The 24,642-nt window shown below is 49.9% G+C and overlaps 1 protein-coding gene and 1 long non-coding RNA gene across 8 annotated transcripts in view; one reads left to right on the top strand and one right to left on the bottom strand.

Annotated features, from left to right (window-relative positions):
• The window catches only part of LOC110360589 (uncharacterized), a 33,324-nt gene extending 23,229 nt beyond the window's left edge, over positions 1–10,095 (bottom strand). For 5 of the 7 annotated variants that reach the window (XR_010474786.1, XR_010474784.1, XR_010474781.1 and 2 more), the window contains exon 1: positions 426–669. This is a non-coding gene — a long non-coding RNA (uncharacterized LOC110360589). The other 2 variants (XR_010474782.1, XR_010474785.1) reach the window with 2 other exon arrangements.
• An 11,799-nt stretch (positions 10,096–21,894) lies between these two features.
• On the top strand, positions 21,895–23,776 carry HES6 (hes family bHLH transcription factor 6). The gene is made up of 4 exons (XM_065074388.1): positions 21,895–22,053; positions 22,126–22,212; positions 22,287–22,368; positions 22,448–23,776. The coding sequence occupies exons 1-4, from the start codon at positions 21,973–21,975 to the stop codon at positions 22,879–22,881; spliced, it is 684 nt and encodes a 227-aa protein (XP_064930460.1). The 5' UTR covers positions 21,895–21,972; the 3' UTR covers positions 22,882–23,776.
• The last annotated feature ends 866 nt before the right edge of the window (positions 23,777–24,642 follow it).

The raw sequence follows: 24,642 nt of genomic DNA on the forward strand, positions 1-24,642 counted from the left end.
ATGTTACTTCCAGCTAGACTTGGTGACCTGGACCAAACCCCTGAACATGCATATGGTTCACATCTGCCCAGAGGGCCAGCTGCTGATTCCAACCATCATATCCTTCTCTGCAGCTGGAGAACAGCTGGTACAAGCTCAGACAGAACTTCTGATCTAGTTTCCACCAAAATGAACCCAGTTTGTGTTTACAAAAACTGCACCACCAACCAATACAGCATGCAGAAAGTGAGGACAATTAGGAAATTTGCTTCAAAACCACACAACTGCTCCAAAATGAAATGCCAGTAGAGCTGGAGCCTATGATCTCTCAACTCCCACTGGTTTTGGAGGGAAATACAGCTACCCCAGATGGAGCCTTAAGTGTTTCCATAAGCTTTTGATTTCACAGCTTTAATCCTAGCCCCTAAGGGGGGGATTTTACATACCTTTCACTGTTCATCCAGCTGCCTGTGCCTATATCCAGCTCCTGGCATGCAGATCAGACAGGCCTCACCCAGCTCACAGACAGCTTTCCTTCCCTGAACAGGGGCAGGCACTGCTCCAGCTGTGAGCAGCAAGCCATCCTGCAGTGCTGCTGGGGATGGGCAACAAGCCTGGGCGGGATGGGATCTGCCCACCAAGGGCACAACCCTCTGCCCAAAGGGCCACCCAGCCAACAGTCTTGAGATGCTTTTGGGTGGCACCTACCTGTCCTCAGCCGGCCAGGGTCCTGTCGTGAATGACGGGTTCTGCTCCACACCACATACCTCTGCAACTGCTCCTGTGGTCAGGGTGGATCCCGAGAGAGGACAGGGAGCTTGAGGAAGGCACTCACCCTCTGCATCCATGGCAGAGCAGAAAATGTGGGCTGTGAGATCACCCTTAGACAGACCAGCTGCTGCTGCTTGAGAGGACGGAATTCTCCGTTTATGCAGGACTCCGTCTGAAATCGGAAATACTGTTTTTTGTGGCTTTCATCAGTCAAAGAGGAAGTGTGCAGAGAAATATTAACACGGACAAGTGTATATTTTAGAACAAGGGCAGGCTGACTCCAGCACCCATGTGTCTCTTCCATCCCTAGCCAGAAGTCCTGAGTTCTTCCACAGCTGGGATGTCAACCACAGTGAGGTGGACAGTATCTGCCTCCTCAATGGTGAGATGACCGTGTCCCAGCTGTGCTTCCATAGCTTTGACAATGCTCTTTTCAGCCTTGTCACCTCTTCACAGAGAGGCAAAGGGCTGAGGAGCAGATTTTGGCTCCATCACAGCCACAAGACATCTGTGGCCAAATCAAGTCCCCAGGTGTCTGCCCTGCCACGCCAGGACTCTGCACACATCACCTATTAAAATTGCATCAAAAATATGTGAAAAGCCCCATTCAATAAATATCTTAAGGTAACAACCACTCGCTTTAAGGAACATGGCAGTAACTCAACAACTAATATGGTTTCTTTGGCCCACCATATGCATCTGTATGCGTGCATGTCTCTGTGTGTATGTATGCAGGTATGTAGAAACACACATGCAAATACACCTATATATACACAAAAAGAAGTATCTGTCAGACTCCTTGGAAAATAGAAAGATTGGAAGGCAGCAAAACAGGAGGAGGCTAAAGCCAGTACTCAAAATAATTGCTTCTCCAAGAGCCTCCGCAATAAAGTCAACAATACTGAGGGCTGAAGAACCAGACCAAAGCAGAGGAAAAACAGCAGCAGTAGAGCAGAGAGAAACAACCACGGACAGAGAAATAAATGGAGCAGGAGGCAAGCAGCAAATCACCCCTTACAGCCTGTCAGCAGAGCTGTACCGTGGCATTTTTTGGTGTATCCTGGCTTCCCAGGTATTCTGAAAGAGTCAGAGATCAGATGATGGCGCCCCTTGCAAAAACGCTCGCACACAGCACAGACGTGGCGTGGCGTGCCCTGGCGTGGGGTGGGAGGACAGGGCAGGTTTCATTTGAGGCTTCCAAAGATTCACTGCATTCACAGGCAGGATGAAAAGGCTTTGAGATTATGCAGCTTGTTTGATGCAGGGACTTGCCTTTTTTGAAGGAACACTGCACAGGTATGAAAGCAGGAGAACCACCATTTTCAGGCAAAAGGATAAAAATGCAAATTATTCCCATGCTCCCCTCCTCCAGCACCCTCAAAAGCATCAGCTCCTCTTCAGCATCCCCCTCTCCCCCAACTCAAAAAGAGTAATTTCAAAAGGTTGTTTTGCCCTGGTCATTTCTAGCGACAGAGCACCCGTGGGAACACACTAAACAAAGGAGAGGCTGCATTCCTCCGGGGGCATGAGGAGGCAGCAGGGAGCAATGCTTTCCCCAGCGTGTCTGCACCACCCAGACCCAAACTGAAGCAGCAGGTGACTGGGACCTCCCCAGCAGATGACTCTCAAAGTGCTTGAATGCAAGCGAAGGTGCTAAAAATGATCAGCTGAAAGGCTTGCCTGCAGCCGGCCCACGCAGATGCCCAGGACACAGTGAGGGGCCATGGCATGGTCTGTGGGCTTCTGCATGCCGGAGGACATGGGTTTCACAGGGAGCTCAGCTCAGGCTTTCAATGCTGAAATATCTGGCCCTGGGGCACACTCCAGAGAAATCCTCAACCTCAAAGTACAATGGGGTACAGGCACGTGAGCATGGGTCCCCACACACACACACAGCAGGTTCCCTGACTCATGTCCCAGTGATGGGAAGCCCATCGTGTTCCTGCTTCCATGTATGAGCAGGGATTGGCCGTACCTTACCTACAATGCATCAAATACCAAACTCCCTCACTCTTCATATCACTGAGCCAGCAGCGACTGAACAGCATATTGGCTGCCAATCAATTGATATACATCCAGCTCCTCTCACCTGCACTTACCAGTTTTGCTGGAGCAGCTATACTGGTGAAACTCCACACCACAGCAAAATCCACTGGTGGAATCAACACATCAGACAAGCAAAATCAGCTTAGTTTAGCTGGCACTTTTATGCTGGTATAACTGGTAGGGATTTTGCAGTGAAGCAGCATAATTAAAATCAAACAAACAAACCTTTTCCACCACTGACCAAGCTTGGAAGTATGAGGCTGTTTGATTCAGGGGTCCTCTGCAAAGCCGATACAAAGGACTATTACAACTGCCAGTGGCAAGATTCTGTCTCTAGGGTGAAATACAGAAGTAGCTTAATGCTGAAGATGCTTTGGCCAAGGTAAATGATCAAAAATGTTGTAGGCAGCTTGAAATGGAGGAGGACAGAGAAACAGAGGAGAGCTCTTAGCATGGGGCTTTGCCCACCATTACTCTGGGACTCATGTCTTTGTCCTGTGGTCTGGAGACCCTCTGAGCTGCGGGATTTATGTGTGCAGGGGTGTTTGGTGTCTAACAGCCAGGTTAGAGATGGGAATTTTCCATGTTTGCACCATTACTTGAAATACCTGTCAGGATGTAAGAGCATAAGAATCACTTTGGATGGGAGCAGGAGTCCACCTAACACAGCATCCCATCTCTGGTGGGCCGGGGAAAGAGCAAAGGAGTGAGCACAGAGCTGTTATTCCACAGCACACCACTCCCTCTTACTTTATTTTTGTTTCCATTTGCAGATTGCCTAATTACAATCCCTATGTATTGAAATCAGGATCAAGCAGGGCAAAAAAATGAAGATTATAGAGACCTGAATTTCTGACAGCTAGTGCTAAGGTTCCTATTTTAGGTCCCGTCAGATTTAGAGCTGTCAATCAAGGGGTCACATTTGCCTTGAAAGCCTGCTGTGCTGTGAGGCATTTCCTGATGCTGAGCCCCCAGGCTTAGCTGCCCATTGCCACTGTGGGCAGAGAGCTGCCACACCAACCCCTCTGACATATCAAATACCCGGCAGATCAGTGCTCTTGTCTGTAGGATATAAAAATGTTTTTACCCTCATCTCATTTTCCAAGTGATGGTGCAGCCTCAAAGCAAAGGAGATGTTCTCCAAAGAGCCTGTCTCTGGGGTTCATTGCCATCCCAGGGCCATGAGCTCTGGTGTTGGTCTCTCCAGCAGCATTTCTCCCTGAGGGGTCTCTCCACCTCTAGCAGCCCATCACTGAGGACACCTGTATTGTGTTTCCATGGTCTCCACTGTCCCCAGGGGAGGTTTTCTGAGCAATCAGCACAGCTAAAAGAGAGCAGATGGGTGATTAAGGACATAAGACCCCTACACCGGTGCCCCTGAGAAAGGGGGAGCTCTGCCTGGGAGCAGCTGCTGGCACTGACAGAGCAGCCGGGGCAGAGATCTCCTGTGTGCTTCCCCTTTCCTCCTACTGCCTTGCCAAAACTTTTACAATTACTTTTATGAGTTTCCCCAAGGGAATAAAAAGATTAAGGCATGAGTAAGAAAACCAGAGGCATGTGGAGTCTGGCTGTGGCGCGGGGGCTGGCTCAGGCTCCCACCCTCACTCAGGGGGCTGCTTTGATGCCTGCAGCACAGGCAAACTCCCATTTTTACTCCAGGGGACCATTTTCTCCAGCAATTTTGCCACACCTGGTGCTCCCACCATGTTATCCTTGTTCCCAGATCTGCCCCCGGGACAGGAGCGTATCTCACCTCATTTGCCCAGGGACCATAAGCTCTTCTCAGCTCACATCAGCAGTGGCTATTCACTGCGGGAAATAGCTGTTTTCAGAGTTTAGTTTTGGTACTTCATCTGCCCCACCCCTTCCCCAGTCTCTGGCAATCAGGGATTATGATCTGGTCCAATGTCCACACAACAAAACCCTTTACCAGGTCCCTGATTCCCAGCTGCCTACATCAACTCACCCCACGGGGAGCCCTTGCTTGCTGTCTGGGTGGTTTCCCCGTTTGTGTTGCACGAACACAGACTTGCAAAAAAGGAGGTGAAGTGTCTTCTAGAAGAGGCACAGCACCGGCAGGCCAGGGGAGGAGAAACTCCAGGCTGGCCTCTTGGAAAGCCCTCCTTTTGCATGTAAATTGGGCATTGCTGACCACCAAACCTGCTTTGGGAGGCCAAAAATAATGCACATACAACACATCTGTGGGCAAAAACAAGCATGGGAATGACTGCTGTCAGTGAAGACTTCCCCAGACAGGTTGTGCTCCACTTAGGAACAACCTGCTCTGAGCAGCCCCACATCCCCACCCCTGAGCGTCCGAGTCAGAAATTCCAGGTGCAACCAGAGCCTGAGGTACTGACTATGGGCAGCCCTTTCCAACCTGGGATCAGAGAGGTTAACTGGCCTGTGAAGCCCTACAGTCCAGCTCCCTGTGTCCACATGGACGACCCGCTGCGGAGCCCTGGAGTGGGCAAGGTTTGTGACACCTCCCTGCTGGTATCCGAAATCAGAGTGCAGTGAGGGGCTCACCCACAGCGGTAACTGGTGGAGAATGTCCTGACAGGGAGAGTGTTTCGGTGCGGTATGACAATCTATATTTGTAGGAATACAATATCCACAAGATTACACTAGGGACTCGCCCAGCTGGCAGAAATGTGGCAGCTCCTGCAATTACGCTCGACATATGAGAGACGAGATGCCAGTTAACACCTGCCTTGTGTTTGTACAACACCACAGTACAACAGCTGCTGCATGTCCCCTGCATCCCAGACCGCCTGGAAGGTAAATATACGGAGTACAGGATAACCTGGCTCGGCAGCCAGGGCAAATGCTCGATGTGATTGCTGGGCTCTGAGAAGGAAGGGCACAAGCAAAGGGACTTTTTACCAGTGTGGACCAGGCTCTCTGGGAGGGAGCTACCGAAACATGATACCCATGGGTATTTTCCTTTCCGAAAGCTGCATCTCTTCCATCTTCCCTTCAAGTCAGCGTGTTATTTGCAAAAGCCAACAGAAAACCTGAAATCACACTTGAACAAGCTCTAGAAAACAAACCCCCTGCTGACAGCCTGGCTGCAAGCACTGATTGCAAGAGCAACTGATGCCTCTAAGGGCTGAGCAAAGCCAAACTGAGCCCAGTTGAGCTGCTGTGAGGCAGTGCGGGCACATAAGGCTGTGGCTGGCATCTCTGTACCGAACAGGAGCTGGCCGCTGTGGGCTGGGTAGAGAGGGATTGCACGCATACTCCATTCTGGTTTGGGATCTGGAGAAAGGAGAAACACAGTCATTGCAGAGCAGAGCAACCCTCCAGTGACCTGAGGGAGAACATGCAGTCCCGCACCACCGTGCAGGACAGCTGGGCCATGCCCTCAGCTCTGCTGCCAATTTCCCCTGCGATGTTGCTGGTGTCACTCAATTTCCTTTGCTCGTGTCCTGTGTTTCCAGCCCTTTTCCCACATCCCTGGCACAGCAGGGCTGGCGCTGCCCCTCGCCCCTGCTCCAGCATGCGTGAGGCAGGCGGTACTTTTCCCATTCTCCTCAAAAGTGCAAGCCAGAGGTTATTTCACATAACCTCAAACAAAAACTCACTAACGTTCCCCCAGGTATTTATAACTGCTGTTTGAATGATCATTTTTTCTGCCATCCTCCTTTGCACTCTGCATCAAGTGTGAAAGACAATCATGCCAAGCTCCAGATGCTGCCCAGCCTTCAGACCACCTTGGAACTGGCTTTTATGCAGTGGAGTTGTACATAAGCAAATCAAGAGCAATAGAGAGAGATGACCTGGGTTTGCTCTGAGCAGGCCAGATTCTGTCAAATTACAGTGCATAGCAGCACAGTCCACACAAAGTCCTTCTAAATTTAGTGAAGCTAAACTCACTGAAACACCAGGTAAAAGAAGATTCACAAGTAAAGCTGCCAAAATACATCCCCTTGGGAGCCGTGACAGACACTGCCCAGATTTCTATGGGACAACAGGTAATTTAAAGTCAGCGCTAATGCATGAAGGTTTCAAAAGGATCCACTGATTCTAGTGTGCACCCTGAAGTGGTTTCAAGAGAGAGATTTCACCAAGAAAAAATGGGATGAACTAAAAGAAAAAAACACAAAGTGGTTCAGTGAATGGTGAAACCATTACACATCTGTGGACCAGTGCCAGGAGGGTGTGGAGATCCCTGCTGCCTGAGAGGGGCTGAGCTCCCACCACAGTGTCCTGCAATGGGGACACAGACAGGGTCTCTTTAATTCCACCGGCTGCCAAATTTCCAGCCCTGGTGAGCAGGGGCTCTGCAGCACCCAAACCCGCCTGCTCGCACCACGGCCCGGGCAGACGCACGGCAGAGCCCCAGCAGGAGCGTGGCAAGGAGCCAAATGCTCCCACTTCAAAGCCGAGCCAAGCAAGCAGCCTGTCTGTTGGCTTTTATTATGCCGCTATTGCTTGCATGGTGAATTCCAGGTGGGGAATGTAACGATAGATGGGCTAGGATCACCTCACTCATGATAAAGTTCAGGTACAATGTGTAGCCCATAAAGAAGAAACCTCTGGAGTTTCATCCTGAAATCACTGCTCTGAGTCATGAGGGTTTCTGTAGTGCAGACACAAGGCGTGATGACAGGTGGTGTTTGTCACCTTAGGGGAGAAGGCAGATTTTTAGCCCAGTACTGGAGATGGTAAGAATATACCTACCAGGTTTATTCCTGCCAAAGGCTGGCTTGTCTGTTGAAATCTTGGAGTAGTGTGTTTGCAAATAGGGTGAGTTGTGGAGCTCTGTCTTCCAGATGGAACCCCGAAACTCCATCTTTCCAAATCCATCCCCTCTTCCACCACACCACACAGGCTAGACAGAAGAAAGAATAAGGGAAGGGGATATACGTAAGGGAAAGTCATGGGCCGTGTCTCAAGAAGGAAAAGTACAGCAGCAATGCACTCCAGCAGGTAGGGCAACAGCAGGGCTGTGGTGCTACTGCATCTGCCAACTGTCTACTGTGTGACTTTGCGGGAAGTAATGTCATTTCTCCACCCCTTTTCCAGTCTATGGAAATATTTAGATCACTATTTACAAACTGAAGAACAAAAGCACTATCTATAAAATAGGTCTGCTCAAGCCCAAGTAACTTCTGTTTGCTGTATTCAGAAAAGGGCTGTTTTCTTTGGCCACAGCTCTTACACACGTCTGAAGCCCAAAGGGGTATACTGGTCTGTCAATCCTTGTAATGTTACACCACTGACGTGTACAGCGAAGCACAGAACAACATTTAAATACCACAGAGGGCCAGAAATTACTCCACACTATACCAACAAGTAGGTGATAAGTGAGCAACTGTACAGCCTGAGAATTTGGGACTGCTGGCATGTCTCCATCAGACAGTGACCCTGGGGGCTAACATCCCCTGAGGATTTTCAACGGCAGAGACAGGGCCTGGCAAAACAATCAAATCTGGCTGACAGCAGCACTCAGATTTGGCACTGTGGCAGAGATATTAATAACCAGGTGTGCACACCTGGAGCAATGTACACACGGAAGACACTCAGACCCTTCCCTTCCTAAGACTGGCTGGGCATTGCTTGCATCTCTTAGGGCACCAACCCATCAAGACCAAGACTACTTGCACTGACATACCCTCAAAAAAGCTGCAAATATGTCCCTGCTTTGCTGGAGTGACAGGCTGGGAAAAGGAGCAAGGAGTGTGGGGTGTGCCTGAAGGCAGCCAGAAGCAAGTGTTATGCTTAATCAGCTTAGCCAAAATAAATCAATAGGCACTGAAATGGGAGGGTCCCCTCAGAAAACAATGCAGCAGACTGAAACCCCTGAAACCCGCTGGAAGGAATGGAATGTGCAAACAAGCAGCTCTCCCCAAGATATGATCTGAATCAGCCTGAAGCAGCCCCAGCCAGATGCACCATGTGCTCAGAGCATTCCACCACGACATCCTGATCAATGGTGTCAAAACCAACAGACAGATCAAGGAACGTTAATACAGAACATACCTCCGAGTCAGCCAGCAGAGAGAGATCACGGCAGACCTTCAAAAGGGCTGTCTCGGGACCATGCCTCCTGCTCCAGCCAGACTGCAATTTATCAGTGGCGTTGTATGCACAGAGGTGTGACTGATGCTGTAATGCAACGGCTCTCTTGGCAGAGAGGAAGGAATGGCAGCATGGACGTCAGACAGCAGCTGACAAGTCATCCAACAAAAGAGACGGCTGCTGTGAGACAGAAGACAAGTCATCCAATTCTAACAAAACAATCCAGCAGTAAGGGAGCCCTGATGGAGGATAGGGTTTCACAAGTAGCATTGATACGCTGGCAAGCAAAGGGTCACTCAGTCAGATCATAAGGATAGCAATGAATTCACATCACACTTGTAAAGCTCAACTACTTGGTGTGATCTCCAGGGAGTTCCCGTAGGATTCACAACATGGCCAATAGAAACACTTGGCTCACAACTGGCCCACAATCTGGGGATGCAGTCCAACCTCATGATCTGCTGCAGATCTCTGGAAGGAGCAGGTTGCCTCCGCTTTGCTTTTCCTCTTGTCACCTCCTGCAACAACAGATGCAATTTTTGAGAGCTTGTGGTCAGACAACACAACTCCTCCTGGTCCCATGTCAGACAGAACAAGTCAGCGTGCTGGAGTCCCCAGCAAAGCAGACAAGCCAGCCTGCAGCAGGCAGCGCTGGTGCTCCTCAGAGCCTCACCTCCCCGTACGTCACAGCAAGCACCGGTGCAGATGGTCGGTCCCATTGGAAACAGCACGCACAGCAGCCCTCAGCCTCTGGAAGATGTAACCTGGAAGAGATCACTCTTGCCCTCACCCCAAGGACCCGGCAGTGTGCGTCCCTTCCAGACACCCTCACGTCCCTCAGCTCTCCGGCCACCATCATTCCTCAGGTGTCTGAGGTCCAGCAGACAGAAGAGCACCATGTCCCTGCTCATCAAATCCCAGCACATGAGGAGGGAATACAGACCAGGGGGTGTTCTCCCTGCACATCTCCACTGTGTGCTTTGTGCAAGGATGCAGTTGTCTGAGGTAAAGGGGGAAGCAGAGGTAGCTGTATTACAAACCCGGCTCTTTCCCTTAAGGATCTCAAAAGCAGACAGGCATTAATGGGGAAGATGAGAATGATCCCTCTTTTTTTTTATGAGATGGTTATATCAGTAACAACATGAGTAGTGTCTGAAACAGGCAGCTTGGGATGCTGGCTGGACATGTTGCTCGTATCTTACAAGATGACTCAGTGCAACAAAAACAAACAAACAAACACACAGACACATGCTGGAGGCCAACCAAAGGCTAATTAGAGCTGCACTGCATTTGCCAGAAAAGCCCCCTGCTGAGCTACAGCTTATCCCGGCAGAGGGAGTTGTCTGTCTGTCCAGACAAATCACATCTCAGACCAGCTCCTGAGCAGCCGAGGAACAAGTGGGGTCTCTTGGGGGTAGCTCTAATGCCACCACCCCTCCCCCCCAACACCCTTTGCAATCCCCTGCAGGTCTGGGAGCCATTTCTTTTTAATCCCTCAGAGACAAGGCTATGCTGTGGAAACATATTCTGGCTGAAGAAATGCAATTTGCTAGAGGACAAGCCTCCTCTGGCAACCTGGATTTTAAGAGAGAAATGTGAAAATTGTACAGGTCTTCCTGGAAAAGCTGGAGTGCCAGCAGTCCTTTGCAGTACAGCCAGGGGACACCGAGGCAGCTCCGTGCCACCAAGTACACAGCCACTCAGCAGAGCTCAACCGCACAACATCTTCACGGTTGGCTTGTTTGGTTGATCTCATTCATATACGAAAACAAGGCAGGCCTTGGGAACTTGGTGTATTTACTGTATTTGAGGCGCATTTTAAAAACCTAGTTCCAACCACATTAAAATTGAATAACTTGGCAGGGAGTCTATAAAACAGACTGTGTTTTAAGACATAGCAAGAAAGTAAGGTGGTTAATGCAATTATGCTGACAGTAAAATGCTGAACTTAATTATGACTTCAGCAATGATGACATATTTGTGATGATTAAGTTCAAGATCTGCAGATAAACTGCTGGGTTCCCTGGACTCTCTTTTTCCTTCTCCTTCCCTAAGGAAACAATCCTGCTGCAACCTCAGTCTCTTCCTCAGCCTGTCAGTCCTCATCAGTAACGTTCAGCTCCTCTCACTTAATTTAACAAAGGACCAAGGAAGTAAAACAAACAAACAAACAAACAAACAATGAGGAAATGAAGTTCCTGTAAATTCTGTGGACATGGGCATCTGGGCCAAGGTGAGAGGTTCTGGAACAGGAATTCACCTTTTGCTGGGATGCAGGGGAACCAAGTATGGACATGAAGGAGAGAGGATCCAACCAAATGACACAAAGCCATGGGGAATCAAGCTTCATCGCTCCCAGAAAAGCTTGCTAGATGGCAAGTGTGGAAGGAGACTTTCTCCTGGAGGCACACAGTATATCACAAAAGATATTAAAGATAGCTCCATGTCACCCCTCCTCACTTCCACTGGTTACTGGCACTGCACAACTGCTAAAGAGGCAGCTTGTTACTGCTCCAGGGTCTCCTGTGCACAGAGTTGCACACACACAACAAGAGGCTTCCTGCTGCCACAGCAAACTTTACCTTGTTTCTATTGCAAAACTAGGAGTGGGCTCAAACAAAGCTCCAGCTACCTTGGGCTGCCAGAACAGCTCCCTCCCCTCACATCCAGCTCCTGGTCAGGGGGCAACAGTGACTTGTTTCCACATCTACCCGGCTCCCCAAAATGATTCTCTTCATATTGAGATCATATTATCCCAGTGAGCTGGAGCAGATAGCTTCCATCCAGACCTGGGTTACAAAAACCACCAGATATTTAGATCCAGAAGTTCTCCTTGAGAACTCTGACAGCATGCTGACAGTCTTACCAGCATGAACAGAGTCACCAACATGCTAGCTGGAAGGGACCTGTGGAGATCTGTAGTTCAAATCTCCTTGAAGCAGGGCCATTGCCAACAGCATATCGGGTTGACTGCAGCTTTGTCTGAGCCTCAAAAACCACCCAGGAGAGAGATCCCCTGACCTCTCTGGGCAACATGTCCCAGTGCTGCACCACCCCTGTGGGAGAGAGGGTTTCCCAATATCTGATCTGAACCTTCCAACCTGCAATGTGTGGCCACTGCTCCTTGGTTTTCTGTCTGCCACTGTTAGAAGAGTCCGACTCCATCAGCTCAACTGCTCTTTCAGTAGCTATGGGATGTTGCTAGATTCCCCTCAGCCTCCTCTTGAGCAGACTAAACGAGTCAGGACCTCACCCAGGTCCTGACCATGTTGGTGGTTCCCTACTAGACCTCCTCCACGTTCTCACAACCCTTCTCACCCTGGGGTCCCAGAACTGGACGTTATTGTACTTGCTGTTGGCAAAAATCCAGAGTCCCATCCATAGTCTAGCAGTCAGCATTGCTAGAGCTCAGAAGCAGCCTGATGCTGGATAGTCTTACACAGGTGATTCCTATCCAGCAGGACCATGGAAGATGGGTTGCAGTGAAATACTGGGCAGCCTAGGACGAAACAAGAACTTTTAATATTTCTAGTAGAGAGAAACACGATCATTGAGCATTACTCCATCATATAGCAATGAGCTGCTCAAATGCAAAGCGCGTGGGTGCAGGACATCAGCCATACTCACTGTGCTGCACACAGACAGCAATCTGCTCCAAGTACAAACCTGTGTTTCTCCTGCCCTCCCCAGGCACCTCCTGCACACCATGATGGGGTTCCCCTTGAGTTGGGGAGCCACAGGTAGGGGGTCAATTTGGAAAAGGAGCAAGAAACTCTAATTTAAACCAGAAGCTTTCAAGATCATTTCCTCCTTCTAATGAATTCTGTGCAAATAACTTTATTGATACAACAAAGAGACGGACGTCACTGGAGTAAACCAGCCAAGTGCCCTCCCCACTCTGGCCTGAACGCAAACATCATAAAGCTCTTTCTTGGAAAACACAGCACAAAATTAATAAAAGCAGGCTTTGGAGTTGGGAGTTGAGCCCACAGTTCCCCTCTCTCAGCCCAATGCCCACATTCCCCTTTCCTCCTTGCTTTCAGAGTCCGGAGAGGTGGGTTTGCCTGGCCTCAAAGGCAAATTGAAAGCAAGTCTCCTGCTTGATAAAGGACCACACTCACCAAGTGACTACGAAGCAAAGGCAGTTCCCATCCTGAGGGACACAGTGCTATTAGTGAGCACTGTAGGTGCCCACCCTTATGAGATGGATCTGGATTCCGAATGGATGGACATTTCTCTGAAGCCTTCAATCATCTCCAGGTGTGGGAGGGTTTCAGATACAACCAATACAAAGTCTCTGACTGCCAATTTCCACACAGCTTCTTGCTAAGCACATGGAGTTCTTAGATCTCCCTTTCAAGAAACTCTCAGACACTGTGTTTAGATGGTAGATGCTTAAATTCCTTCTTGGAGCTCAACTCTTCCCAACACTTTTCTTCTACATAAATCCATAGGAAATAAATGAACACATAAAAACCAAAACAGTTATCATAATAAGGGAACTTTCCCGAGAAGAGAAAATCCTAGAAAACAGGAAGGGTTTTTGGAGATTACTGTGTCAGCACTGCTGTGGGGAGACTCTGAAGGAAACCACACGCTCTGGCACTCACAGTACCTGCTAAACACAACCCACCTGACAGCCAACAGGAACTTGTGGCAGCTTCTTCTGGCAGCCCTTTTGGTTACATTTATTTCCAGAAGAGTCCTACTGAAAAACATCACATGCTTTTGGCAGAATACCTAAGGAACAAGCTGACTGAGGAAAAGTAGAGTAAGAGCATGACTAGAACCTCCACACATCCGCCTGACTCAGCTCCAGAGGGTGTCAAGTTGTCCAGGAGAGATGGGAGGAAGAAATATGAAAAAGAAGGAGTTCAGGATGCCAAAACACATGCCATGCCCAGAACAGAGGCGGTAACCACAGCACCAGATGGAAGCACCTTGAACAGCCATCTGTCACTACTACATGTCACCCCCTGCCCTCCTGGGCTCATTGCTCTTCACCAGAGGCAGGGCTGGCAGGTGGCACGGCAAGCACACATCCCACTCAAACAGCAGGGCCCTCATCTTGTGGTTGCTGGTGCCCTTGCTCTGCAGCAGCCTCTCACTGCAACCACCGTGCTGCAGGTCCCTGCCATGCCCAGGGCTGATCGAGTTCTCCATCCTTGTGGAGGTGAGGCCAAGGCTTTTCCCAGGCAGCTGAAGATGGCATCTCAGCCCCACCTGCCCCAGCTGGGCTGTTTGAATTTCAGGCACTGACAGGCAGGGACTTGCAGTTTTGCCCATGCTTTCCATAATGAAAGTCCCCAGAGAATGTGTTTACATTGACATCTAGGGTCAAGCCTGAGGGTTGACTCCACCCAGCCTAAGCCTGCCTCAGAGCCTTCACCAAAGCCATCCGCTCTGTCCTTCCTGATTCTCCAGATGAGCTCTTCAAGGAATCAGCCTTGTTTCTCCTTCTGGGCTTGTCTCTAATTATGGGTGCTGGAGATGGGAAGCGGGCTCGGCTCAAGACTGGGCAACTGTGGGTTTGGTGTTGGCCAACTGCTGGAGCTTATGTCTTGCAAGTGAATGGTTTGATACCAGGCTCACAGCACGGAGGTGTGGGACTGACAAGTTGATTTCTTCTCAGATCCTGAAGTCTAGCAAAGCTGTGCCAAAAAGCCTCAAAGTCCAGAGCTAAGGGAGGTGTCAGAGTAGATGGTCAGCAGAGCAGGAGCTGGAGGTGTCTCTAAAGCCAAGGTTTAGTGATTCCCCTGCTATGCCCTGAAACCAAATCTCTGACAAAGTCTGTGCTATATACCTCTATAAGCCAAGGGCATTTTATACACTACCTGGAGCAAGGGCCACCTTCTGCACCTTCGCCAGCACATGACTCTTGTGACTTGAATGTGCATAAGAAGTCACAAGCTGCAACCCCAGAACTCTTGCTCCCCAGCATCTTGCTCTTTGAATTCCTTGTTACTCACCAAACACTTGATCAGGGACAAGTATCTCATCAATTGCCTGGTCTCCCACCTTTTGTTGCCCTACTTTTATCCACAGATGATTTAGACGGTACAGTTGTCAAATGAGCTTGCTGTGATCCAGACAGCTCAGGAGCTCTTGGGACAAGCCACCCCTGCTCCCGTGCATCCCTGGCAGACCACGTACCCCAGCTCTGAGAGGGGTGGGGGCAAGGAAACCAATAAGAGTGACTGAGACAGTATTCCAAAGCTGCCTGCATTTTCAGTTTGCACATTGATTTTCAGAGCTGCCCTCTGATTACAGTTTTAGGCTGTATATCATTGGGATTTTTGTTTGACACAGCAACATGCACTGACCTCTTGTGGATCTAGTCCTGCTACTTTGTTCACAAGCCCCTGTTTGTGCCTGTGTGCATACTTGGCTTTTGCTTTGTCAATTAATTGCAAGGACACAAAATCTATGACTGTACTAAGAATTTTTTACTGGAGTTTAGAGAACTTCAAGTAATACCCAGAAGCCAATAAAATGGCTTCCCCCCAAACTAGCATTTCAGAGTCCAATTAAACTGGGCCCTGAATTCATCAAGTAAATGAACCCCTTCCTAACATGCTCCATAAAACACGGCAGGCTGCAGAGGACGGTGCTGCAATTTCTCCAGAGCTTAAGAAAACAAATCAATCCCCAAAACAGAATGGAGCATTTTTAACTCGCTAGAAAAAAATAATATAATGTCATATGAACTAGCATTATTTTTCCTCTTAAGTCACCCTGCGTAGCATAAATATAAGCCTGTGTGTTCCTGGCTTCCTGTGATGCCATCACTCTCTCCTGAGCCATTTTGCTTAAGTGATTTGTTTCTAGTCACATGAGCTGCCTACGATGCTGTGTTGACACAACCATAAGCACAGGAACAGCAATCATTTTCCACTGGTTTCAGAGACACAGCACCTTCACTTCGACCCTCCAGAGGTCCCTTCCATCACCACCACATGGCTGCTGAGAGGTGAGTGGAAGTATTGAGACGCTCCACGTGATCAGAATCAGCGCAGAGAACCGCAGGAAGACTTTGCATTCTCCTGCAAATACCTATGTCGCCCCAGGAAAGAAAAAAAGAAGAAAAATGACTGTCCAAACAGAGGAGTTAAGTTCTCCTCTGCATGTTGCAATCCTACATCACATTCATGATCCTTGGGAACCCATCGAGCCTTTGGGAACGGGAGAGCCAGGCAGGTAACGCTCACTGGCCCCGTCAATGTTTCTTAATGTTTTTGTTGCCACCCTGTTTCTGACACCCACAAGTAGCCCAAACATTTACTGGGACTGACTTGTCAGCTCCCTGTTGGTCTCTCAGTTGAACCAGAGGCAGTGGGTTTCCAGCCAGCAGCAGCCCCTTGCCCTGTAGCTGAGGAGGTTCAGCTGTGCATTGCCCGGAGCAGAAAGCTGTGAAGAAACATCTCCTAGAGGTTATGTTTCTCTGAGCTGAAGTTTCAGAGTTGTTTCTCAGACCAAGTATTCAAAACCATTATGCTCCTCTTAAAGTAGGCTTGGCTTCTCCAGAGACAAGGGCAGACACATAATGCGGAGGAAGGAATGACAGCACTCATCAGCTCTTTCAAATACGCTTGCTAATCTCCCTTCATGCTACCTCACATTGGTGCCCTCCAGCACTGCTTTAAATGATGGCTCCTCACCAAAACAGATGTAAGAAGCTTCTCCAGTGGACTAAGGGACTCAACCACCAACATAAATCAGCTGAGCAGTATGCCAGGTGAATGAGCTGGGTAGGACAGCAAGGCTGAAATCTGCTCTAAACTTGAGTAGTTACAAGACATCCTCCTCCGTAGGACACAATAGAGCAGGAACTCAGAAGGGTCCTTTTTTGTACTATTGTAAAGAGTCTGGGCTATAAAGTATCATCTCCTTTGACAAATGACCAGCCCAGAGTAGGAGCATGGCATGGATAAGACAAGATCTACAAATATCCTTTACTCTGGTCATGTCCCAGGTTGTCCTCCAGAAAACACATCTGTGCAGTCTGAGGAATCTCTTGCAATAGGGTAAACTCAGTGTTTATACACAACATGAGCTACCAAAATGGGGGCCAGGACTCTGAAGTAACAGGGATTGGTCTCTGCCTGCAAAATACTTCTTATTTTGATTTAGAAAAGATGAGTGTTTACCAAAACTGACCACAAAATATGTCATTGCTAAAAACGCTCTCACAAACACCCCCCAAGAGCACAGGGGTTTTCCCCCACCTACAGATACGTAACTTGCAATGTGAATGCGAACCCATGAGAGGCTATGAAAGCAGGCATTTTCTAGAGCATTTCACAAAACACACAGGAGCAAAGTGCAGAGCCTGATTACGTACATGTTAATCTGATAAAAATAAAACCTGTGTCCTGTCAACAAACTTGGAGTGTCATTGCCAGAGGTACAGATGGGGAGTTACCCCGGCCACGCACTGCATGTCAGAAGAAATATGCTCTGAAGGGCACGCACTTAAAAAAGCTTTCAGCCTTAGCCAGGATTGTGTTCAAGGGATACAGCAGCCTCTCTGAAGAAAATGTACTGTAACGAGAATGCCTGTTAGTCATTTAGAAACTAGTAAAACTATCTTGCTGAGGAGGACCAGTGACATATGCATCACTGCTACAAAGACAGGATAAATCCTATGATGAAGTCAGCCCCGTAACGAGGATAACTTTCAAATACCAAAAACATTAGAGAAATCAAATTCAAGAGGCTCCCTCGGAAACATCACAAAACTGCTCCCTGGAACGCTACAGGCAGATTATCTTTTCTATAATCCCACTGTAAAAACGTCTATCCTTGCTTCAGATAGTTGTTCTGCCCTTCCTGAAATAACTTCCACAAACACAATGTGACCAAGCGACAGTCTCTCTAACCCTACAAGACACAGGACTCTGCCCCAGTCACTGACAGCGGACCACAGACTAAATGGTACGAGACGAAGCAGTTTGCAATTATATGTGAGTGTAGACATATCCCTACTGGAGCCCAACATGCTGAGAGGAAAGAGTGACAAGGTAATACAAGCGGCACACAGGGTTTTGCTGGGGGAAGCCCCACAGTGCACAGCACTCTACCCATGGGGAGAGGCTCTGCTGTCCTCGCTACTCACTCAGCACAGCTCCCACCATGTGTTGCACTTGAATATCACCTCAAGTACCTTCGAAACAGCAGAAAGCGGGGCCCGTCCTCTCGCTCAAAGCAGAACTCGAGCCTTCACAGGCAGCAAACGCAGTCTTGGGGCTCTTATGTGAATGGACATAAGACCCTTTTGAATGCTGCTCATTAGCGTTGTGGCTGGCAGGAGCTGTTCTCCTGTGGCCCAGCTGATGACCACGAGCATAGCTGCCAAGCCTGCTGATAAATAAAACAGGATAGGAAAAGCCTCATGGTTTTTGAAAGGGGCAACAGAAACTCAGTGCTCAAGGCAGCAAACACAATTTGCAGTAACAAACAGTTTCATGTCCAAAAGCATCTCAGAGGTGATGTTCAACCTGATTTTCCTTTTAAAATTTTGCTTTTGACAGCAGAGATATCAATAGCACTAAAGGCTACTAGGATCAAACTGATGGGGAATGCTGAAAACTTCTCTAAGCAGCCTTCCTCATTCACTTCATTTATCACTACAACCCTCGGCTCTTCCAGCTCCAGGCATGTTCCCCTCTACCTTGGTTCTGTGAGCGAGACTAATTTTCACCAGAGACAAGGCAGGAGACTAATTACAGTACACACCACATTTGTGAAGGGACCTCAGGGAGAGAAGGAGGGGGAAAATAGGTCTTTGCTTGCTCTGCCACCTAAACAGTTTGTTTTTGTTAGCGTAGAAATAAGCATGATGACAGCAAACTAATGCGTAAGGAGCAAGTCACCCGTTAACTGAACATCCGCCACAGTTCACACCCACCACCATTTATATGCACCATTAATATTTATAAGGATGACGCGTCTCTTTGACAGGAACTTGTGTCTCCAACGACAACAGATGTTGTACCATTTATGAAAGAAACTACTCAAGCATTTGCAATGGACCTTGTGCATGCTCATCATGTCTTTATCCCGTGCTCTGATTCTATTATCCACGGAGAGCCTGTGTGACCTACTGACTCAAGCCCAAAACCACAGACAGCAGCGCACTTGCCTGTAGAGTTCTTAAAACTTTTCACAGTTGCATTACGTCTCTGGGAGCCGGAGACCTTTCAAATGCACCTGATAGCTCAAACAGAAGTGTGCAAGGCATTATGTGGCAGACTCCCCCATCTCATGAGCATTTGTCACTTACCTGAGCCACCAACACACACGGCAAGTAGCTGATGCTGCAGGATTGTCTCCCACAGATGTCTGTGCCACTGTCGCCGCAGCTGCATTAGTGATCATGCACAATTCAAAAAGAATTAAAACCTGTTTTATATGCTGCATTATACTGCTCTACTCATGGACTTGCAGGAAAACACCTGCAGGAAGACACTGATCCCCTTATCTCTGCTAAAACCATGCTGCTCCTCGGCTAAACTGTAGTTCATATCACGTGTGGGAGCAGCAGCCTCAGCAGGACAAAGCTCCCTGCTCTGGCAAAGGTTAAATGCCCACCCTCCATGCAGGAGAAAGCAGCACCCACCCACCTCCCTGTCAGCCAACACCTGGAAAGAACGACACGGCTAAGCTGATGGGTTTACCAAAATCTCCTTCAGGAACCACCATGCATGGGCAAACACTGAGGTATGAAACAAGGTATGTAAGGAACATTTTCTTTTACTAGATTGCAGTTGACATGTCCATTAAAATGCATGAGGTTATCATGAATCGTTTCACCTGATGTGACGGAGCTTGTTTAAAGTGGCACAAAAATGTCACATTATCCCTGCAGGCTAGAGCAGATAGCCCGCAGTGGCTTCTTCCTCCAGAACGGCAGCTCTAGTAATGCCCCAGTATTTATGGCACATACATTTTTAACGTTCAGCACAAACAGCTCCAGCATTTGTCAACTCATTTGACCTGCAGCTTTTCAAAGAAAATACAAAAAGATATGCTGCAGAGCAAGAGGTAGCAATGTATAAAATATTAACACCTTGCCATCAGTGCCCTCCAAGTCAGAACAGAAACTGTTCCAGCCATGGCTGACTCTCTCTCAACATTCTTGGCCAAGATTTGCTAGTCCACTGCTGGTGTCTCCTCTTCTTGTATGTCCTGAAGTCCTCGCCCCATGCCTGCGGCTCCTCACTGCTCCAAATCATGCAGACATTAAGCTTGTGAGACATCGCTGCTGTTCAGCAGCCATCAACGTCTCATCACCTGAGTCCTCATTCACCTGAACCACGGCTGAAGGGAATTCGGGAGCTCCTTCACATTTTCCTAGATGAATGAGCCAGTTTCCACATTGCCAGCGCCAGGTACATCCCATTCTTGTACCACTTGGTGCAACAAAATTTGCCACCTATAGAGGAAACTCTTTGCCAAAATCCAAGCATCATTGCTTTAAAATACAAGGAAGAAACATAACGGAAGTGCCTTTGTGAAACTAAAATCTCCAGCCCGCTGCAGTACAAAAAAGAGTGGTCTGATCTTGGGTCTCCAGGATGTCCCATGTGCCAGCTTTTCCTCTGATTTGCTCCCCTGCAACGGCTGTGGGAAGACCATGCAGAACATCTCTATCCCAGTTTGGTCTTTTATCAGACACGGATTAGCATATTGTGGCCACGGTGCTTTGAGGATGAAAAGCTGCATTAAGTAATAGTGGGACTAAGAGCTACTCCGTCCCTTCTCAGTGCACGTACCATTACCTGGCGGACCATGTGGAATGATTAGACACCAACTTACTCACAAGAATCAATGAAAAGTAGTAGAGCTGGGGGTCCCGGGGCTCTGCACAGCTGTGGGCACACCAGCTCACATGGGCTGTCTCAGCAAGGAAAACCTCAGCACCGCCAAAACCAGAAGGTCTTCCCTAGGGTTCTTAATGGCGAAACAAACAGGGGTAATAACAGAGCGGGAGGGGAGCTAGGCTGGACATGAACAGGGAGGCAAGTGTGTGTCTCCATGCCGGCGATGCTGATTCAAGCAGGAGACGTGTCTCCTGTTTCCTCGGGCGGTAAAAATATGACATGCATTAGCGAGGAGAATAAAAGGAGGGAAACAAAGGAGCGGGAGCGAACACCTGTCGCTCTCCTCCAGGACAAGCCCTAATGCTTTTATTTGCCTCAGTCTGCTGGGGGAACTGCAGCTGCCAACTGTCATCAGCATCAAGTTACCCACACAAAGCCGGCCTGCCCGGCTCTTTCAGCAAAGGGAGGCGGAGGGCTACAACGCACGCAGGGAGCACCGAGCATTCGGGGCGCAGCTCCACATGGCCTCCGGGCTGGTGAGCAGCCCCCCAGGCTGGGGAAGGGCTGCATGGCCCCATCTTGGCCAGCTGCTGGAGGATGGGCACGGTGCTAATGCAGCACTGCTATACGGCCCAAAACAAGGGTGTCGTCCTGGGCAGGCACCCGAATCCTGTCCTGTCACGGGAGGGCCCACTTTAAAAGCCTGCCCATCCGTTTGGATGGGGATAGCACAAAAGCACAGTGCCCATGGGCAGCTGTGCAGGCTTGGACCCTGCTGGTTTCCCTCTCAGGGGTGAATTTGTCTCTTTCATGCCCAGATTGCTGCTCGTGGCTGGCTGTCTCTGCCTGCAGCCATAACCACACATGCTGCCAGCAGCGAGGGGCAAGGATGGCCTCCAGCATGCTCTCCAGCTGATAAATCGCTGCTTGCATTTCCTAAAGCTTTGAACACATAGACCGGGGAGGGTTGCGCTTTTTGGGGGTGTCTTTTCAGGAGGTGACGGATGCACCCCAGCGCTTTGAGGTCACAGCGGCAGCTGTTACACCGCAGCCCCCCGCGCCCTGCCGGCGGCCGCCCAGCCCGCACCGGGGAGCGCAGGGCAGGTCTCGGCAGCGGCACCGCCGCACCGCCCATGCCGGCGGGGCCGCGCACGCCCCCCGCCCCGCCCCAGCGCAGACAAAGCGCTCTCCTCCCATTGGCCCGTTCGGCCAACGCTCGGGCGGCTGCCGTGCGGCACGGCCAATGGGCGCATTGCCATGCAAATCAGAGGGGATAAGTAGGGCGGCGCGGGCCGAGAGCGGCGCTGCCGGGGGACGCGGACCCGCCATGGCGCCCGCCTTCCGGCTCGGCAAGGGCCGCCCGCCGCGGGGGGACGAGGGCTGCGCGGAGGCCCGCGCCGACAGGAGGGTGAGCGACAGGGGCGCCGCTGCGGGCGGGGCCGGGCGGGCGGCGGGGCTGACGGCGCCGTTGTCCCCGCAGACGAGGAAGCCGCTGGTGGAGAAGAAGCGCCGGGCGCGGATCAACGAGAGCCTGCAGGAGCTGCGGCTGCTGCTGGCCGACAGCGAGGTGAGGCGGCGGGGCGGGGCGGGGACGGGCCGGGGGCCCGGGTCCGTGCTGACGGCCGCGGCGCCCCGGCTCAGTTCCAGGCGAAGCTGGAGAACGCGGAGGTGCTGGAGCTGACGGTGCGGCGTGTGCAGGCCGTGCTGGAGCGCCGCTCTCTCGGTGAGTGCCGGCGGGGCGGCGGCGGGGCCCGGCCCTGCCCCCGCCTCACCGCGCTGCTCTCTCTGTCTCCGCGGCGCAGGGGGCGGGCGGCTGCACCGCGAAGCCAGCGAGCGCTTCGCCGCCGGCTACATCCAGTGCATGCACGAGGTGCACACCTTCGTCTCCAGCTGCCCCGGCATCGACGCCACCACGGCCGCCGAGCTGCTCAACCACCTGCTGGAGTCCATGCCCCTCAACGAGGGCGGCTTCCCGGACTTGATCGCGGACGCTTTGGCAGACCCCACCCCCGGGCCCTGGCCCGGCGGGGCGGCACTGGTCCCCGCAGCAGAGCCCTCCCTGGGCCTGGCACCGCCCGCCTCGGCACCCTCGCCCTCTCCCAGCGAAGAGACCTGCTCCGACTCGGATGAGGCAGAGGCCGAGCCGGGCCAGACCTCCACTGACGGACTGGATGCTTCCCAGACGCACAGCCTGCCTTCACCCAGCTTACCCAAATCCATGTGGAGACCCTGGTAATGGGGGAGTGCGCAGGAGGCAACGCAGACCTACCTAGTGCGGAGAGCGGCCGTCCTGCTGGCCCCTGCCGCCCTCCAAGAAGCGTGGGGACACCAGCCTGCGTGTGGCCGGCGCCGCAGGACTGCATCAGTGGCACTCTGACACTGTCACACCCTGACAGGCTAATAGCGAAACGTGTTAACATTTCATCTGTGTGTCTGTGTGTGTGTGTGTGGCATTTTGTAACTTCAGGGGTTGTTTTTATGAGAGGTTTGGGGGGTGGGGGGAGTTGGCTTTTAATAGCAAAGCTCTTTGGTGGGTAAACAGCAGTTATTTTATAACCCTGTCTCTTTCTCTTGGCCCTTATGAGTGGCACAAATATCACTACCTTTTTCTCATAAGAAAAAGCCCTGGTGCATTTTAAATCATGGCGGTTTACTCCATGATAAGCTCAAATAAGCCTGCATGCACAGTTTTAAGTGTTCTAGTGATAGCAAAGATCCCTGAAAGGGGTTGGTGTGGTTAGCATCTGTACGAGGTAGCAGTCTAGAGTCTCACCTTCAGTGAAGGAAAACTAGAAAGCTGTTGGAATTAGATGAACATTTACAAGATAGAGGTGGCAGGGTGCCTTTTAGAAATGAGCGTCTTTATGCACATTTTGCTTTTAGCACATTGCAGTTTGTGACTTTATGTATATTAGGGTGTCAAGCATTTTTTATCTTTTAATAAAAAATACTGAATTCACAATTGATTGCATGTATTGTGGAGTGTGAAGCACTTCTAACCAGTAATACAGTTCCCTGTTAACTACTAACAAAATAATGTTATGGAAACAATGCTGGTAATTAGGCACTTAATTCTTGTACTAAGCATTGTTAGCCAAGTATTGGAATTAAAATGTTTCTTTTGTTTAGTACTGGAAGACACTTAAGTTATTGCAACGAGCAAGGCTGTTATGGTGTTGGGTTGATCCTGGGCAGTTTATCTGGATGCCAGTCTCAAACCTCTCCCTGATCTCCCGTTTACATTGTTGCTCATGTATCTACAGTCCTGACTTCAGAAGTGCTTGGCAAATCCTGTCCTGGGGCACAATTTCACTGCGGGTTTTTCATTTTGGTTGTTTTGAGGTTTATAGGGTTTTTTTTTTGTTCTTGAATGCAACATATTTGGAAATTATTCCTTAAATGTTTCTAAGGGGCTGGGGGCCCTCAGCATCCTTCTACCTGAAGCTTGATGCTTCCCCTATTCCTGGTTTTGGGAGATGCCAGGGTATTTATGCTAATACCTTTCAGAGCGCTTTCATTGTGAAGAGAAAAACAAAAAGGATTGTAAAGTTGCTGAATACATGGAAGTTCCAAAACATAGAGCAAGCAAGAAAGGAAGCAACCTCACTACCAAGGGACTAGACGTGTAACTTTCTTTTTGTTAACAACCCTATGGAATAAAAAAAAAATGGAAACTAACTGGTAAGACCTTTCCTTTGTAATTTTCTTTAAGTTACCTGAGGTGGGTGTTCTTATTCAAAGATAGCCATCAGATTTGTTTGGTCTTCTCATCCCCTTTTGTGCTAAATTCCCTTTGAACTGGGGGGAGAAGGGCCAAAACCAGCTCAGCAGAGGGAGGTGAGAGCTTCTGTAGTGACCTTTCTGCTTTAGGGAGGGAGGTTAGCAGTTTGAAGTGTAAATGAAGGAGGGGCCTGAGTCACTTGCACTAGAAGTGACACCCCCACACACAACATGACCCTCAGACTCAGCCTGCACCGCTCTAGCCCCAGCACAAGGA

This window comes from Columba livia, chromosome 9 (genome assembly GCF_036013475.1).
Source record: "Columba livia isolate bColLiv1 breed racing homer chromosome 9, bColLiv1.pat.W.v2, whole genome shotgun sequence".
Taxonomy (NCBI): Eukaryota; Metazoa; Chordata; class Aves; order Columbiformes; family Columbidae; genus Columba; species Columba livia.

Bases quoted from the DNA above. Each gene is read 5' to 3' on its own strand.
- HES6 (XM_065074388.1), top strand. From the start codon at position 21,973: ATGGCGCCCGCCTTCCGGCTCGGCAAGGGCCGCCCGCCGCGGGGGGAC. The intron at 22,054-22,125 runs GTGAGCGACAGG...TTGTCCCCGCAG, and splicing joins AGGCCCGCGCCGACAGGAGG to ACGAGGAAGCCGCTGGTGGA. The intron at 22,213-22,286 runs GTGAGGCGGCGG...GCCCCGGCTCAG, and splicing joins TGCTGCTGGCCGACAGCGAG to TTCCAGGCGAAGCTGGAGAA.